At 50.9% G+C, this 18578-nt stretch overlaps 1 protein-coding gene across 1 annotated transcript in view; it reads right to left on the bottom strand.

The window, feature by feature from the left end:
* Positions 1-4212: 4212 nt before the first annotated feature.
* LOC138628071 (IQ motif and SEC7 domain-containing protein 1-like) overlaps positions 4213-18578 on the bottom strand; it is a 50220-nt gene continuing 35854 nt past the window's right edge. Inside the window, 17 exon segments of the mRNA XM_069710859.1 lie at positions 4213-4917; positions 4919-5496; positions 6302-6351; positions 6802-7023; positions 7314-7475; positions 8467-8566; positions 8722-8847; positions 9328-9467; positions 9972-10138; positions 10217-10339; positions 10528-10686; positions 10994-11896; positions 12330-12940; positions 13144-13233; positions 13328-13501; positions 13635-13802; positions 14594-14762. Coding sequence (XP_069566960.1) covers positions 4299-4917; positions 4919-5496; positions 6302-6351; positions 6802-7023; positions 7314-7475; positions 8467-8566; positions 8722-8847; positions 9328-9467; positions 9972-10138; positions 10217-10339; positions 10528-10686; positions 10994-11896; positions 12330-12940; positions 13144-13233; positions 13328-13501; positions 13635-13802; positions 14594-14762 — 4561 coding nt within the window. The 3' untranslated portion in view covers positions 4213-4298.

Raw genomic sequence — 18578 nt, forward strand, 5'->3', positions numbered from 1 at the left:
TGACCTCCTGACCCTCTGACCTCCTGACCTCTGAACCAGATCTGATGTCTTAAAAATGTTCCCATCACATCTGTTTCTGTTAGAAAGTCTGAGCCTCTGTTCCTAATGGCGACTGACCACAGACAGACGGCGGGCAAAGAGACTCCGCCCACAGACAGAGGGCGCGCAAAGGGGCTCCGCCCACTATTATGCTTCATTTAAGACTGTTCTGTACATTCATGTTTATAATACAGTTTCATTCAGTGCAGATTAATAAATACTCATGCAAACTGATGATGGAGAGACCGGGCAGCGAAAAGGAAGGGAACGTCTAAAGAACCACACCTGCTCCTACATGTTCTAAAAATGCATGTTCTCCTTATGTTCTAAACCTGCATGTTCTCTTATGTTCTTAACCTGCATGTTCTCCACATGTTCTAAACCTGCATGTTCTCCACATGTTCTAAACATGCATGTTCCCCTTGTGTTCTAGACCTGCATGTTCGCCACATGTTCTAAACATGCATGTTCTCCACATGTTATAAGCGTGCATGTTCTAAACTTGCATGTTCTCCAGTCCCAAAGCTGTTGTTGTGTGGAACCTTAATAAATGCTGACAGATGATCTGTCTGCAGCAGGAACCACATTCTGTGCAGGTGGAACCTTAAGTCTGGAGAACGGTTCTCTTCTAGTGGATGTGGAGTCACACAGACTAGAACATGCAGCAGCAGCGTACGGACCTTTAAACTGGGAACATGCTGTGGAACACGGAACATGTTTACGAGGTAGCTGTGATCCGGTGCTCCTCGAGAACTTTCCTGTTTGTTTGTCTGGACGTGGTTCCTGTGAGGAACCATGTTTCTGCAGGGACAGCAGAGACATGGAGGACCCACAGTCCAGAACCCGAGCAGATCAACATGCCGTGTTGATCTGCTCGCGGACATGTTGCTCGTTTCCATGGAGACGTGGCTGACAGGCTGCGTGATGAGTCACATGTGCAGGCGTGTGTTAGCTGGGCATGCCGTGGGCGGAGTGAAAGGAACCATCAGTCTGAGTTAGAACAAGTTGTATGTTAGTCACAGGAACGTATTGGTTCTGTTGTAAACAAATTAAAAATTAAAACTCTTCAATAAAATGTTCCAATCAGAAGAAAAGAAAAGTCACATCGCTGCACAACAAAATTAAAGATGCTAAAAATACTGAACAGCCCGAGGATACGTTATGTTAGTAGAAGCTCATCACAACAATATTGATCATAATATCAGCAGAACACTCTGAAAGTAAAGGGTTCTTCAGACCTAAAACAACAGGGAACCCACGAGGGTTCTCCGAGGTACACGATTATCACCGTAACAGTGTTTCCCAAAGCTCAAACAGCCTGAGGAACCCAGATGAACCCTTTAACAGCCTGGAGAACCCAGAGGAACCCTTAAGCAGCCCAAACAACCTCGAGGAACCTTAGAACAACCTGAAGAATCCAGAGGAACCCTTAAACAATCTAGAGAACCCTCAGGAACCTTCAAACGGCCTGGAGAACCCTCAGCAACAGTCAAACAGCCTGAATAACCGAGAGGAACGCTTATAAGCCTGGAGAACCCTCAGGAACCTTCAAACAGCTTGGAGAACCCTCAGGAACTTTTGAACAGCCTGTAGAACCTGAGGGAACCTTCAAACAGCTTGACAAACCTGGAGGAAGCCTCAAACAGCCTGAAGAACACAGAGGAATGCTTAAACAGCCTGGAGAACCCTCAACCCCCTGGGGAACCTGGAGGAACCTTTAAACAGCCTAGAATCACCCAGAGGAACCCTCAAACAGCCTGAAGAACACAGAGGAACCCTTAAACAGCCTGAAGAACCCTCAGGAACCTTTGAACAGCCTGGAGAAACTGGGAGAACCCTCAAACAGCCTGGGGAACCCTCAAACAGCCTGAAGAACACAGAGGAAGCCTCAAACAGCCTAGAGAACCCACAGAAACCCTCAAACAGCCTTAATAACCCTCAGGAACCGTCAAACAGCCTGAAGAACCCACAAGAACCCTCAAACAGCTTGAAGAACCAGAGGAAACTTAGAACAGCCTGAAGAACCCTCAGGAACCTTTGAACAGCCTGGAGAAACTGGGAGAACCCTTAAACAGCCTGGGGAACCCTCAGGAACCCTCAAACAGCCTGAAGAACACAGAGGAAGCCTCAAACAGCCTGGAGAACCCACAGAAACCCTCAAACAGCCTGAAGAACCCACAAGAACCCTCAAACAGCTTGAAGAACCAGAGGAACATCAGAACAGCCTGAAGAACCGGAGGAACGTTTGGATTTTAGAGCATACGGTGGTTCATTGACCTCTGAAAACAGAACACGCTGTACAGTTCATATCTACAGACGGTGCATTCAGGTGATCACAGGGAAACTGACATCAGAGCATGGGAGGGATTTCCCATCATCCACCAGGTCAATGCTGGTTAATATTCATGTGAGGCCGACTGAAAAAACGTTCTACCAGCCGTGGTGGGCTTCTTCCTGCCTAACAGCCAATCATCTCCATGAGTGGAGTAAAACAGGAAGTACACTGTGACCTGGCGTGGTGCGTTTAAAGTCAACCTGTAAAATTAGGTGCAAGAATGAGTCTGTAGAGGAAGTTCAGTCCGGGAGGGATGGTACCGAGTCGGTCCAGGAGAACCGGGTCCATCAGTCTGCTAGAGGATGAGGATGATGAAGACCTCATCATTTAAAATGCAGTGAATGGCTTCATATCTTCATCTGTGACCCGATCAGTCTGTAAATTGGAGTCCTCTTTATCACCATGATGAAGGACGACTCCTCTTCATCATCTGGGATCTGTTCGTGTCTATGGATCATTTATGAACTTTCATGTTTTCATCTTAAGATGATTTATGTTCTGATGATGATGGTGATGATGAAGATGGTGATTATGATGATGATGAAGAGGAGCTTCATCTGAACACATTCCATCTGGTTTGGGCTTTTAGTACTTAAATGTTCTGTGTCATTGTTTCAAGGTTAAGAACAGAACCAACCTAGAGGGAAGACCCGAGATAAAAAAAACTTTAAATAATAATATTAATAATAATAACAACAAAAATAATAACCATAAATGGAGCTTCTTTTTTTTAAAATCAATAAATAATTATTGTTGTGGAAGAAACATTGCCTAAACTAAACCTTGTGAATTAACGTCGCGCCCGGTGCTGAGAACATGTTCTGAAAGATTCTGTCGGATGGTCCGGTTCATGATGACCGTCTCAGTGAGCAGGATGAAACACATATTATCACTTCATACATATTTATACTGAGGGGCGCCTTGACTGGTTTAATACAAGAGTAAAGAGAGTAACTACAGCGCCCCCTGCTGACAGCCTGTGATCCAGCAACACTCACTTCACTTCAGAATCAGTCACACCTGGAGGATTTATCATGGCTTTTAAAGGTTTGCAGAGTTAGTCTGAGCGGGAAGTCACGTCCTTTAGGGGCGGGGCTTTAAATCACAACTCCCCTCCCTGCCCGTGCGCGCGCACACACACACACACACACACACACACACACACACACACACACTACACCAGGCTAATGCTAACCCCAATCAACACGGTTAGCACTGAGCGCTAACCTTGTTCTCAGGCACTGTTCCCCTCATGTCTCTGAACCATCTTCTGAAGAACTATAAACATGTCCTCCGGAGTCTCAGCTCTCTGAAGGTACAACGAAGGGATGATGAGGACATTCTTTAACCAAGACAGCAGGGCTGTGTGGGAGGAGTTGCTCATGTGACTGAACAGCAGGAGGCATGTTCTTGGTGCTTGTCGCCCTGGAGCCAGGTGTTCAGGTGTGTCCCCAGGGCCAGGTGTTGGACCAGGTGTTGGGCCAGGTGTTAGACCAGATGTTGGGCCAGGTGTTGGACCACGTATTGGACCACGTATTGGACTAGGTGTTGGACTAGGTGTTGGACCAGATGTTGGACCAGGTGTTGGAGGTGTGTCCCCAGGGCCATGTGTTGGGCCAGGTGTTGGGCCAGCTGTTGGGCCAGCTGTTGGACCAGGTGTTGGACTGTGTCCCCTGCAGGTGTCGAGCTGTAATTGTCCCTCTCTGTCAGTCAGAGTCTTTCTAGCGTCGAGGGAAGTGGATGTGAAAGTAACATAGGCTGAGTAACTTCCTCTTTCCCGCCCTCAGCGCTCTCCTCCTCACCAGGCGGCCATTTTGACACACCTGCACTTGCTCTCCCCCTCCCCCTCTCCGGCTCCCTCTCAGCCCCGCCCCCCGGTGGGTGGCAGCGGGGTGGTGCGGCGCTGTCCAAGCCTTCCGCCTTCTCACACGACGGTGCTGATCCGGCTGACGGGTTTGGATTTGGGCCCGCCCCCTTGTCCCCCTCCCGCCCCTGGTGGGTGCGGGGAGAGCGGGGCGGTCGACGGGGGAGGGAGAGGGGAGTGCGGAGGGGGAGGAGGGATGGAGGAGAGCGGGGGGTACTGGGCCGTATAGGGCTGGGGAGGAGTCTGGGTGAGGAGGCGGGCCGATGGGGTCTGGGGCGGGGGGGGAGAGAAGATGAAATGGGTGGAGGGAGAGGCGGAGGGGGAAGGGCTGAGGGGGGAGTGTGTGTGCACGGCGTGGTTGTGAGCGTGAGTATGAGCGTGCGGGTGGGGCTGTGAGTGCGAGATGGTCAGCGGCAGCTTGGCTCCGCCCCCCGGCCGCCCCACGGGATGCGAGTGGTAGAGTCCGTGGGGGGTCGTTGGGGTGACGGGAGAGTGGGGGGACAGCGGGGGGGGCGTGGTGAAGCCAGGCCCCATGTTGTAGCGCGGGTGGTGGGCGGGGCCATGCGGCCCCCTCTGGTGGGGTGTGTGACAGGGCGCGGCGGGCCGGCGGGGGGCGGAGAAACGGTGCGAGAGGGCGTGGTGCTGCACGTGATAGCGGTGGTGGTGGTGGTAAGGGGGGTGGGGTCTGCTGCTGCTGGTGCCCAGTAACATTGACTCCGCCTCCTCCACTGTTGCCGTGGCAATACTGGGCGTGTAAAGCCTGGAGTTTGGACGGCCCCCCTCCCCCACCTCCGCCCCCTCCAACTCCTCCCGAGTCCACCTGCCCGAGGTGGGCCGATGGGGAGGGGCATGGGGAAGGGGAGGATGGGTGGGGGATGGGCGGCGCGGGGGCGGGGTAGTGGGGGGGTGATGATATCATCAGGGGACTCGGGGGACCCTGTGGACTGGGTGATGTCATCATCAGGGGACCAGGAACCTTCCCTCTGCGGCTGCCGAAGAAGTTCCCCAGCAGGCCGCCGCCCCCCGCCATCCCTCCTCCGGTCCCAGCCCCGGCCCCGCTCGCGAGCGGGGAGGAAGTGACCCCCCCCTGGTTGTGACAGAGCCCCGGCCCACCCCCCACCCCCGTACCGGGGCTCTGAGTAGGGCGGTGCGGCCGGTAAGCTGCTGGAGACGAAGGAACCATCATGGGGCTGTAGGACAGACCTCCGACCTGCAGGGGGCGCTGCTGGTGGGCACGAGGACTGCTAATGATGGAACCCTGAGAGGAGGAGAGAGAAAGAGAATGAGATCAAGAATCAGACGACTGATGTTTGGACCACCGGTTCCACTTGATTTCAGTTTACACCCACAGAGACGTTTTCTTCGTTGTCATCTCGTGACATGTTTAAGACCCTGAAACTGTTCATCAGTGATGATGCAAAACATGCAGCAGTTAGAGAGGAAACATGCAGCAGTTAGAGAGGAAACATGCAGCAATTAGAGAGGAAACATGCAGCAGTTAGAGAGGAAACATGCAGCAGTTAGAGAGGAAACATGCAGCAGTTAGAGAGGAAACATGCAGCAGTTAGAGAGGAAACATGCAGCAGTTAGAGAGGAAACATGCAGCAGTTAGAGAGGATGTTTCCTCAGGTTATTTGTTATTTTATTTCCTCAGGATGTTTGTCTCAGGTCTCAGGACCGACATGCAGGAGGCGGAGCTACTGCAGGTTAGAGGAACGTTCAGGGTCGTCTGAAGGTCAAAACTCAGTGGAGCTGAGCATCTCAGTCTGAGACAGTTTGTCCTCCTGACGTCCCTCAGAGAGACCGTGTGAAGACGTCGGTCTACTCGGAGGACAGCCTCTGAGCCTCCAGAACCTCATCTGTGCCAAACAGGAAGTTCTGATGTGATGAACGAGTCACAGACTGTATTTCCTCTTCCTCAGCGAGGAAGACTCCGGTGTCGTCAGAGAAATGTTGACTGTGATCGGGTTGTAATAAAGGAACCATGCAGGCGTGTTTCAGAACACTGAGACAAAGACGCGTGAGGACAAACATGCACCGGACAGGAGGCGAGACCAACTTACTTCAATGGTACTGTCCAATGATCCCACACTGTTCCTACGACCTCGCTTTCCTGTCAGCCAATCAGAAGGAGGCACGTTAAACACACGCCTCCTTCATGTGACGCGACGGCACAGCTGATAATAATCAACACGACTGACTGAAGGAATACACAAAAAGAGTAAATATTTATATGTTTTAACTGCAACTTTTAAAAGTGTTTTAAAGACACTAATGTTATTTAATATTAAATAATCCAGACTGATTGCATCACTGGTCCTGTAACTGCAAGCTCCACAGTGATGTTTCCATGTTGGGTTGTAGTTGCTGCAGCTATCCAGCAGGTGGCGACAGAGCATCAAATCTGCTGTATCTGTTTCATCAGTTACATAAGAGCACAGAAGCAGTTTCTGAGTCAGAAGGAAAACCTTCAAAAGATACCGTTTGGTGAGTTTCTGTCGGAAACATACGCAGCGTTATTTTACAGCTCACGTGTACGCACAACGTGACTCCGCCCCCTCACCTGTGTCCGAGAGGTCTCTGAGCGACGAGCTGAGCGCCGTGCGCTTCAGTCCGTCCACCGAGGCGTACGTGTCGTCCAAGCTCGGCCTTCCCAGAGTACCGTTCATCACCTCGCTCTTTATGGTCCCTCCGCCGGTGCTGGTCCCGCCCCCTGGCGTGCTTCCTGGTCCTCCCCCTGTCAGCACACCAGGACGCATCACACCTTTCTGCTTCTCGAGCTCCGCTGGAGGGAAAGAAGGCGGAGCAAAGGACGGGAACGTGAGTGAAAAGCAATGACAAACAGAACGAAGACAAACACACCGAGGAGAAGACCATCAGACACCTGCTGAACTACTGCTGCTGTGGTGGGCTACCAGTGGGCTACCAGTGGGCTACCAGGGAGCTACCAGGGAGCTACCAGGGATCTATCAGGGAGCTACCAGTGGGCTACCGAGGGCTACCAGGAGGCTAGCAGAGGGCTACCAAAGGGCTACCGGAGGGCAACCAACCCCTACCACCTGACGGACCACTTACACTCCACCCGGTACTTCTCCATGTCCTGCACCTCTGCAATGCTCTCTCGGAGGTCGGATGTGAAGCGGGCCCGGTCCTGCTGGCTCGGAGCCGTGAACACGATCAGAACCTTCCTCTCTCCTCCGGGGTTCGCCGACGTCAGCCTGATGCCGTGAGGGTAGTCTGGGAGACAAAACACACGTCACCTGTGGGATTTCTTGTGTTGCAGCGCTGCATGTCAGCTGCAGTAAACAACAACGTGCATGTGAACAGATTCATTTTCTTCTTTCACATCACAGCACCAGCTGCAGAACATCCTGCACCTGCAGAACATCCTGCAGCAGAACATCCTGCAGCAGTAGAACATCCTGCACCTGCAGAACATCCTGCAGTAGTAGAACATCCTGCAGCAGTAGAACATCCTGCAGCAGAACATCCTGCAGTAGTAGAACATCCTGCAGCAGTAGAACATCCTGCAGCAGTAGAACATCCTGCAGCAGTAGAACATCCTGCAGCAGTAGAACATCCTGCAGTAGTAGAACATCCTGCAGCAGTAGAACATCCTGCAGTAGTAGAACATCCTGCAGCAGTAGAACATCCTGCAGCAGTAGAACATCCTGCAGCAGTAGAACATCCTGCAGCAGTAGAACATCCTGCAGCAGTAGAACATCCTGCAGCAGCAGAACATCCTGCAGCAGAACATGAGCACCCACACGGTCTCCAGTAACCAGACATGAATCTCGCACAGCCTGTTAACCTGTGGGGGTGGGGCTGAAGGCAGAGTGTGTGATCCACACCCGTCTGAGCAGGTGTCATGTGACTGGATGATGCTGTGGACTCTGAGGTAAGCCGAGCAGCACCAGCAGTGACGTCACCTGCTGGTTTGTGAATTTTAGGAAGCCTCCAGTTCAGATTTTGTCCGAGGATAGGAACACCCCCAAAAACAGGTCTTTTTGAATCTTATGACATTTTATTGACTTTGTATTTGATGAGAGAATTTGAATAGGAGTCTATGGGGCCGGAGGCTTTTTGTAGCTGACCTCTAGTGGCACTTGGTGGTACTGCAGCTTAAGACACTTAAGACACCTCATTTTTCAGACCTGGAAGCCATGAACACTTTTATATATAGTCTGAGATGGTCGAGAAAGAGTGAGGATGAGAAGGCAGAACTTACAGTTGTTCTGGAAGGTGTGCACCTGCATGTCCACCAGAGGAAACGACTGTCTGAAACTGTACGTCACCGAAGTCTTCTTCTTTTGGAAGATCTTGGTCACCTGAGGAAGAGGAGAAGATGTAATGGATAGAGGACAGAGGAGGAGAAAGGAGGATAACTTTTAAATAAATAAAAAAATGTTGACATCAAACATGAAACCTGAATAACAATAATGATGATGATGATGAAGACGACAATAATTATGAAGATGCTCACCATCAGCAGGTCGTTGAACAGGAACACCTCCCTCTGGTGGACTCCGCTCCTCTGCGCTCGGTTCGGATCAGGAACCTCGAACAGCTGACAGCAGCAGACGAGCCGGCGGTGAGGCAGAGACAGAACCTGGAACACACACTTCCTGTTTACAAACACACTTCCTGTTTACACAGCAGCAGGTTTCTGTACATGATTGTTTTCATTTCCTCTCAGATAATGGAAGATAAAAGTGGAGCTCAATTTATTCTGTTATTCATGTTCCTGATGTAAATAAACTTGAGTCAAAATATTTACTGCTACATGTTCAGGTCACGAGAGGATCCCGGCAAGACCAGGAGGTTCTGAGGTTCTCAGGAGTTTCTGAGGAATTTCTGAGGTTCTCAGGTTCTGAGGAGATTTTGAGGAGGTTCTGATGAGGTTCTCAGGGGCTTCTCAGATTCTGAGGAGGTTCTCATGAGGTTCTGAGGAGGTTCTCAGGAGGAGCACATGAAGCTGGAGCGGTTCTGTGTAGTTCTGAGAACCCTCCTCTCTCTACATTCTGTGGTTCTGTCTTCCTGCAGGAACGACACCCTTCAACACGCGTGTTCAGAATCTGGGAGTTCTTACCGGCTTCTTGCCGACCACCATCCGCTCCACCGCCTGGACCTGAGACACGTGGTCGTCGTTGGTCCTCAGCTCCCACTTCTGGATCCGTCCGTAGATGGACACCAGCAGGTCCCGGGGGATGTCCTGTCCGTTGTCCACACCTGCAGACACAGGTAAGAACCGTGAAACCACATCTGTCTCGTGTCACACATGTAGTGAAGAGAGAACATGCAGCTGTTGCCATGACAACAGACGATGCGTCTCACACACACGTTGAACCCGACACACAGCCGATCAGAGTCACACATTCAGGACGTGTCTACATGTGGAATCTGGTCCCCGTCTGTCTTTCTGTCCTCAGTGATGGACGGAAACATGATGATATTCCCGTGAAGGTGACCTTTGACCTTTCCAATATAACATGTCATCACTTCATCATTTCATCCTGTTTGAAGTTTCCTGGATTTATGGTGAGGTCACAGTGACCTTTGACCTCTAAAAACTTAATCATGTAATGACACGTCCCGTTCAGTCTGCTGGTCCAGAACCAGCAGGGAACCGGTCTGACCCGGCTCCTGGTTGCAGAAACACGAACGTGATGAGATGAAGGTTGGACTTCACATACACACTGGTGACATCACATACACACTGGTGACATCACTTACCCCGCAGGTTCTTGATGAAGTCCTCCAGCTTCATCTTCCTCTCTGGCTTCACGTTGGGGCTGTACATGTCCGTGTTGAGGAGGATGATGGCGAAGGCCAGGATGAAGATGGTGTCCGGGTTCTGGAACTGCCGGATCAGCACCGGGTTACAAACACAGTACCGCTGACTGCAGAGAGAGAGAGACAGGAAGTGAAGGAAACTTGCCAAACCCCGCACTGTGGCCAAACCTGCAGCTCTTTGATACCTGAAGGCCTCCACCAGCCGCTCCACCCGCTGAGCTTCACCCTGAACTTTAATCTGAGCCTGGAACTTCCTCAGAGCGTCGTCCAGATCCATCCCCGAGAAGTCCATCTCGTCCAGAACACAGCTGCAACACGGTCGACATTTGTTAGGACACTTCACCAGTTGGACCAAATCCTACAGAACATCCTCTCTTCTTGTTACACACAGTGATCAATAATCAATAATCACAGTGATCAATAATCACAGTGATTCACTTCTTCCTCCTCCTCCTCCTCCTCTCCCATCATGCTCTGCTCCGCTGTGTGTACTCACTCCAGGACGTCCTTGTTGAACTGCTGCCGGCTGCCCAGGAACTCTCCGATCATCTGCCTGCTGAGACCCTTCCTCTCCAGGATGAAGCGGGCGACGCCGACAGGTGTGTCGGACACGAAGCTCCTCTCGATCAGGTACTGGATCCCCTTCTCAGGCTTCCTGTGACCACATAGACATGCTGAGATCAGTGTGTGATGATGTCAGGTGTGATGATGTCAGGTGTGATGCGGTCAGGTGCGATGATGTCAGGTATGATGTCACGTGTGATGATGTCAGGTGTGATGTCACGTGTGATGATGTCAGGTATGATGTCACGTGTGATGATGTCACGTGTGATGATGTCACGTGTGATGATGTCAGGTGTGATGATGTCAGGTGTGATGTCACATGTGATGTCACGTGTGATGATGTCAGGTGTGATGTCACGTGTGATGATGTCAGGTGTGATGCTGTCAGGTGTGCTCACTTGTTGAACAGGTTGAGTCCGATGCGGTACTGCCGTCGCTGCACCACGTCATTGTTGAAGGCGGGCGAGTCCCAGCTGTGGCGGCTCTCCCTCTGATAGGTCTGCTTCCCCAGCGCGGCTCCTCCGATTGGCTCCCGCAGGCTGTCGCGCGACGAGGAGCCCGAGCTGCAGTTGTTGACCGTGGTGTCGTCGTTGGAGTTGGTGGTGGTGGAGTTGACGCTCTCGTTGTCCCCGTCGGAGCAGAGCAGGTGGTGGTGGAGGTGGAGGTGTGGGTGGTGGTGGTGCACCTCCATGTTTTGGAGCACCGAGGAGGAGGACAGGGGTGAGGGCGTGAGGGGGGGCGGCAGGGGCGACAGAGGCGGCACAGGGGAGGGCAGCGGGGAGGAAGGGGGTTCTGGGTAAGAATGGGGCAGGTGGTGGTGGAGGTGGGGGTGCGGGAAGGGGTACTGGTGCTGGGGGAAGGGGTGCTGCATGTACGGGCTGCTGCCGTGTGCGTGGTGCATGTGCATGACGTGCGGCTGGTTGTACTGCGGGTGGTGATGCAGGATGGTGGGAAGGTGGGGGATGGGGGAGGGGTGGGGGTGAGAGTGGGGGTGTTGGAGTGGGTGGGGGAGGGGGTGGGAGGGCAGGGTCCGGGCCGAGGGCATCGGCAGCGGGACGTTGGCGGGGCTGCGAGTCTGTCCCTGCGCCGTGGCAACGGAGCGGCCGTTTGGTTTGTGTTTGATGGTTCCCTGAGGGGAGTCGGCTTCACTGCTTCCTCCTCCTCCTCCTTCTCCTTCTTGCTCATCCTCTCCACTCTCACCTTCCCCTCCTCCTCCCCTCCTCTCCCTCTCTCCTCCTCCTCGCTCCACTCCTGATGCGTCCTGTTCGTACACCAGACGTCCAATGGAGCCTCGCTCCGACCTAAGGAACACAGAGATGTTCTACTAAGGAACCACCAGATGTTCTCCACCCTCCTGTTTAATTTAACTAAGGAACCACCGGATGTTCTCCACCCTCCTGTTTAATTTAACTAAGGAACTGCCAGATGTTCTCCACCCTCCTGTTTAATTTAACTAAGGAACCACCAGATGTTCTCCACCCTCCTGTTTAATTTAACTAAGGAGCCACCAAATGTTCTCCACCCTCCTGTTTAATTTAACTAAGGAACCACCGGATGTTCTCCACCCTCCTGTTTAATTTAACTAAGGAGCCACCAAATGTTCTCCACCCTCCTGTTTAATTTAACTAAGGAACCACCAGGTGTTCGCCACCCTCGTGAGGAACCTCCTGCAGCGCCCCCTGCTGTGAGGAGGACCAGCTGTGTACAGGTGTGTTTTGCAGGTGCAGAGCTCACCTGTCGCTCATGTCCACCGAGCTGTCGCTGGGCGGTTCGATGGTGAGAACGGGGAGGTGTCCTCCTCCCCCTCCTCCTCCTCCTCCTGCTCCTCCTCCTGCCCTCCCTCTGTACTCCCCCCGACACTCGGTGCAGGGGGTGCTGCTCCTCCGGCTGGCGTTGCTGCCTCCCTCCGTCTCCCTGCTGTCCTCCCTCCCCCCTGCGCTCCCTCCGCCTCCTCCCCAGTACTCTGTGTCCGAGCTGGAGGCGGGGCGGGAGAGGGGTGAGGAGGGGAGGCAGCCGTCGTCCATGTAGAGGGTGACGTCGCTGAAGGAGGTGGTGGTGCTGTCCTCGTGCATGGCGGCGCCTCCTCTCCCACCTGCTCCTCCCGCCCGGCCCGCGGCGCGTCGGGAGGAGGCGCTAGTATTGCGCCAGGCACACCGTCTGTAGTCCTCCTCCTCGTCTTCTTCCTCGTCCTCCTCTCCTTCCTCCTCCTCCTCCTCCTCCTCCTCCTCCTCCTCGTCTCCCTCCTCCTCCTCGTCCTCCTCTCCGTCTCCTCCCGCCTCCTGCGAGTCTTCGCGGCCGGACTGGCAGGTGAGGGAGTCGTCCATGGAGTCGGCCAGAGATTTGACCTGCAGAGCACAACGGGAGAGGTCAAAGGTCGTCTGGTCTGGAAAGTCTTCACCGAAAACACGACACCAGCAGAGACCTGAAGACACTCCAGCACGGGACACAGAACCGAGTGCTGAAAAGACCCGGTCCTGTTTAAACCCGGGGCACCAGCTTATTATTGCTGTCACGACGACAGTAAATGAAATCTGAGAAAGGTGTTTACCTGTTTGGAGAACAAGTCGTCTCCTGTGTCCTCTGACCCCTGCTGACCCGCTGACCTTTGACCCTGCGGCTGACGCTCATCGAACGAGTACTGCAACCAGAACAAGATGAGGAGCTTTGTGTCTGTGTGCGTCTGTATGGTGTACATTGTGTATACTGTGTATGTTGTGTGTCTGTGTGTGTACCTGCATCCTCATGTTGGACAGGATGATGCGTCGGGTCATCCTGCTCTCTGAGGCCGAGCTGCGAAGCCTCTCGAAGTTCTTGTTCATGCGGTACTGTCTGAAGGCCGTCTGGATCGTCCTCGCCGCCCGCCGGGACACGAACTGTCCCCCGTACTTCCTCTCCAGCATCTCCACCTATCAGGAGACAGGACGGTACCGGGGTTCCGGTTACAGTTCTGACTGCTGCATGTCAGCAGGTCTGAGAACATGCTCTGGTGGTCTGAGACAGGAGCTGTCAGTGATGTTTTGGGGGCGGGGCCTATCGTACCTTCTTATCCTGGAGGTCTGTCGAGAGCTCATAGCTGTCAGAGAGAGCCTTGCAGCGTTTGCTCTCCTCCTCCTCCTGCTTGCGGAGCGCCAGGCTGGCCGGCTGGTGTCGGCTGCGCTGAGCCCAGGCAAGGCTCGCCGGGCTGGTGGGAGAGACGGGAGAGCTGCCCTGGAGGAGGAGAAGGGAGGAGGGAGGAGCAGGAGGGGGGAGGAGGAGGAGGAGGAGGAGGAAGACATGCAGTCAGTCATCATGTTTTTGTGTTTATTTAGCCAATAACAACTCATATTATGTTACTATGTTGTGTGTCAGTATTGTGCATATTGTGTATGTTGTGTGTATTGTGTATGTTGGGTGTCTGTATTGTGTATATTGTTGTTTTGTGTCTGTATTGTGTATATTGTGCATGTTGTGTATGTTGTGTGTCAGTATTGTAACAGTATAATAACTAATGAAGGACACTGTTGGTGCCCACACTGCCCCCTGGTGGAGTCCCTCAGATGAACACCTGGTGTTGGGTACACAAACAACCTTCACACCACCCGTAGAGTCTATTTATGTTTGTCTTTATTTAAATGTTCCAAACCTGCATATTTTATAATCAATGAACCACTTTGACGATATGATTGTTTTGTCACAAATGACAGAAAGTGACATCACTGGGCAAAGTAGTCAGCATTTCCCAGCATGCCCTCTTCCTTGGTCACTTCTGAGAATAAAGACGAGAAACTTTTAGTTTAATAAAACAAAATAAAGATGCATAGAACAGAAGCTACAGGTGTACCAGCTGGTTTGCACAATTATAACACTGTGGGTCAGTCTCACGGACTCAACACACACTCAGCCGGTACCGTCGGCCCGTCAGCAGGGAGTTACAGAAAATCAGCTGATTGGATGAAGAACAGCCAATGAGGAGGACACTTCCTGTCAGAGTTGCTGTGTGAGTGTCGGTGTGTACGTACCTGAGTGTGTGTGTGGGAGGCTCCCAGGGGCCCGCCGTAGGAGGCTGAGCTGTACGGGTCACAGGGGCTGGGGAGGGGGCTGTTGCTATAGCGATGGAAGGGAGGTGGATGGCCGAAGGACGAATCAGAAAAAGTGAGCGCCTCCGGACACTGAGACTCGCCCTCCACACTGCGACACAGAGAGAGAGAGAGAGAGAGGAGGGGGGGGGGGGATGGGGATGGGGGGGGTTATCAATCAGCTGATCAAAGTACTTCCTGTCAATCAAAAAAAACAAGCGGGAGGAGGAGAGGGGGAGAGACCAAACATAAACCAGTCTGAACCGGACCAAACATAAACCAGTCTGAACCGGACCAAACATAGACCGGACCAAACATAAACCAGTCTAAACTATTCCAAACAAGTCAAATCCAGTCTAAACTAGTCTAAACCACATTAAACTGGATCCAACTGGACCAGATGGAACCAGCAGAGTTCTACAGAAACACTGACAGACGATCAATCAGCTGATCAATCAGGGAGCAGCTGCACGAGGAGGAACGGCTGTGTGTGTGTGTGTGTGTGTGTGTGTGTGTGTGTGTGTGTGTGTGTGTGTGTGTGTGTGTGTGTGTGTGTGTGTGTGTGTGTGTGTGTGTTTCAGCATCAAAGAGGCTCTTCAGTGTTCATCTAAGACACCGGGGAAGCTGGCAGAGAAGCTAACGTGGGCACAGCCAAGCTAACACACACACACACACACACACACACACACACACACACACACACACACACACACACACACACACACACACACACACACACACACACACACAGTCACATGAGCGTGACTCATGGCCAACAGCAGTGTGTGTGTGGGTGTGTTCAGTGTGTTGTTTGTGAGAGGCAGAGTATAAGTGTGTGTGTGGGAGACTGTGTGTGTGTGTGTGTGTGTGTGTGTGTGTGTGTGTGTGTGTGTGTGTGTGTGTGTGTGTGTGTGTGTGTGTGTGTGTCCAGCTATGTTTGTGAGGACTAAGACCTGGACAGAGAGGACATTTGTCTTTTCTGACCTGCTGCGGTTTCATTGGCTGAACAGACAGGTGTGCAGGTGTTCCTAATATAGTGCTCACCTGGTGGCACTAGTGCATAAACACACACACACACACACACACACACACACACACACACACACACACACACACACACACACCTAAAACATTCTGAAATCAAAAACACGATCCATGTTTTTTGTGGGGGAAGGGGATGGGGGGATGGGGGGCGTGGGGGGGGGGTGCTCTACATTCGGACTTGGAGAAATGTGTGTTAGTGAGACAGCTCGTCCTGACCTCGTTTCACCAGAAAGCGAGAGTGTGTGAGGGGTGTGTGTCTCTGTGTTTCTGTGTGTGTGTGTGTGTGGGGGGGGGGGGTCTGTTTGTCTGTGTCTCCGTGTGTGTGTGTGTGTGTGTGTGTGTGTGTGTGTGTGTGTGTGTGTGTGTGTGTGTGTGTGTGTGTGTGTGTGTGTGTGTGTCCATGTGTGTTGTGTTGCTGGGAGTCCTAACAGGACCACATGTCTCTCCAGCCGGAGGCAGTGAGATGCTCTCGGTGACTACATGTGTCATCTTCAGCTCTGATGGAGGTGAAGATGACACACTCCGTGTTGGTGGAACCTCTGCTCACTGTTCTGTGGTTCTACGGCAATCCTGGACAGACGGACGCACCGGGGACAGATGACGACAGAGACACTGTTTCACAGTTTATACTGTTTTCACTGTTTACAGTGTTTACAGTGTTTCACTGTTTACAGTGTTTACAGTGTATCACTGTTTACACTTTCACTGTTTAGTGTTTCACTGTTTACAGTGTTTCACTGTTTACAGTGTATTACTGTTTACACTTTCACTGTTTCACTGTTTACAGTGTTTTCATGGTTTCACTGTTTACAGTGTTTCACTGTTTACACTTTCACCGTTTACAGTGTTTACAGTGTTTCACTGTTTACAGTGTTTCATTGTTTACACTTTCACTGTTTACAGTGTTAACAGTGTTTCACTGTTTACAGTGTTTCACTGTTTACACTTTCACCGTTTACAGTGTTTACAGTGTTTCACTGTTTACAGTATATCACTGTTTACACTTTCACTTTTTAGTGTTTACAGTGTTTCACTGTTTAGTGTTTCACTGTTTACAGTGTTTCATTGTTTACACTTTCACTGTTTACAGTGTTTACAGTGTATAACTGTTTACACTTTCACTGTTTAGTGTTTACAGTGTTTCACTGTTTACAGTGTTTACAGTGTATCACTGTTTACACTTTCACTGTTTAGTGTTTCACTGTTTACAGTGTATTACTGTTTACACTTTCACTGTTTCACTGTTTACAGTGTTTTCATGGTTTCACTGTTTACAGTGTTTCACTGTTTACACTTTCACCGTTTACAGTGTTAACAGTGTTTCACTGTTTACAGTGTTTCACTGTTTACAGTGTTTCACTGTTTACACTTTCACCGTTTACAGTGTTTACAGTGTTTCACTGTTTACAGTATATCACTGTTTACACTTTCACTTTTTAGTGTTTACAGTGTTTCACTGTTTAGTGTTTCACTGTTTACAGTGTTTCATTGTTTACACTTTCACTGTTTACAGTGTTTACAGTGTTTCATTGTTTACACTTTCACTGTTTACAGTGTTTACAGTGTATAACTGTTTACACTTTCACTGTTTAGTGTTTACAGTGTTTCACTGTTTACAGTGTATCACTGTTTACACTTTCACTGTTTAGTGTTTCACTGTTTACAGTGTTTCACTGTTTACAGTGTATTACTGTTTACACTTTCACTGTTTCACTGTTTACAGTGTTTCACTGTTTACACTTTCACCGTTTACAGTGTTTACAGTGTTTCACTGTTTACAGTGTTTCATTGTTTACACTTTCACAGTGTTTACAGTGTTAACAGTGTTTCACTGTTTACAGTGTTTCACTGTTTACACTTTCACCGTTTACAGTGTTTCACTGTTTACAGTATATCACTGTTTACACTTTCACTTTTTAGTGTTTACAGTGTTTCACTGTTTAGTGTTTCACTGTTTACAGTGTTTCATTGTTTACACTTTCACTGTTTACAGTGTTTACAGTGTATAACTGTTTACACTTTCACTGTTTAGTGTTTACAGTGTTTCACTGTTTACAGTGTTTACACCGAGTAAATATATTCAGTGTAAACTGTGAAACGGTGTTTATCTGTGCGGAGCGCCGCTCTGTTGGACGGACGATGTTCGGCTCGGAGAACGTGAGGAGGTGCAGGAGGACAGCGCTCCTCTCATGTGTCTCATCATGGCCGCTGTGCTGACTGATCCTGAGCGCTGCTAAAAATAAACATTCTTTCTTCTGTCGCAGGCTGCACTGTCGCCAAAAACACTACCTGCAGCACGAGGCTGCGAGCAGAGGACTGCAGGTTACCGGCTGCACGCTGCTGCTGCAGGAAGCACGCAGCATCGCCACTCTGTTCACTGATGAAGGGCGCTGGCTGCAGCCGAGAGGAGGAATGAGGAGGAAGAGGAGGAAGATTCAAAAGGGAGGAGAGGAAGAGGAGGGACAGTAGCACATGAAGGGCAGGGACGGAGGTCGGTACGAGGACGAGGAGGAGGAGCAAAGAGGAGCAGCAGGAGAGGATGGCAGGAGGTGAAACAAGGACGATGAGATGAAGGAGAAGGACAGAGGGGAGCCAGGACGAAGTAGGAGGAGGAGGAAGAGGAGACAAACGTTTGCATAAAAAGACAGTATGTGTCAGTAGACATATGAACATCAACATGTATGAACATCGACATGTATGAACATCACATGTATTAACATTGACATGTATGATCATCACATGTATGAACATTGACATGTATGAACATCACATGTATGAACATCACATGTATGAACATCACATGTATGATCATCACATGTATGAACATCACATGTATGAACATCACATGTATTAACATCGACATGTATGAACATCACATGTATTA

The sequence above is a fragment of the Brachyistius frenatus genome, unplaced genomic scaffold (genome assembly GCF_029030835.1).
Source record: "Brachyistius frenatus isolate BFR_SWC_R1_liver_20210118 unplaced genomic scaffold, ASM2903083v1 Contig_95, whole genome shotgun sequence".
In the NCBI taxonomy this organism is placed as follows: domain Eukaryota; kingdom Metazoa; phylum Chordata; class Actinopteri; family Embiotocidae; genus Brachyistius; species Brachyistius frenatus.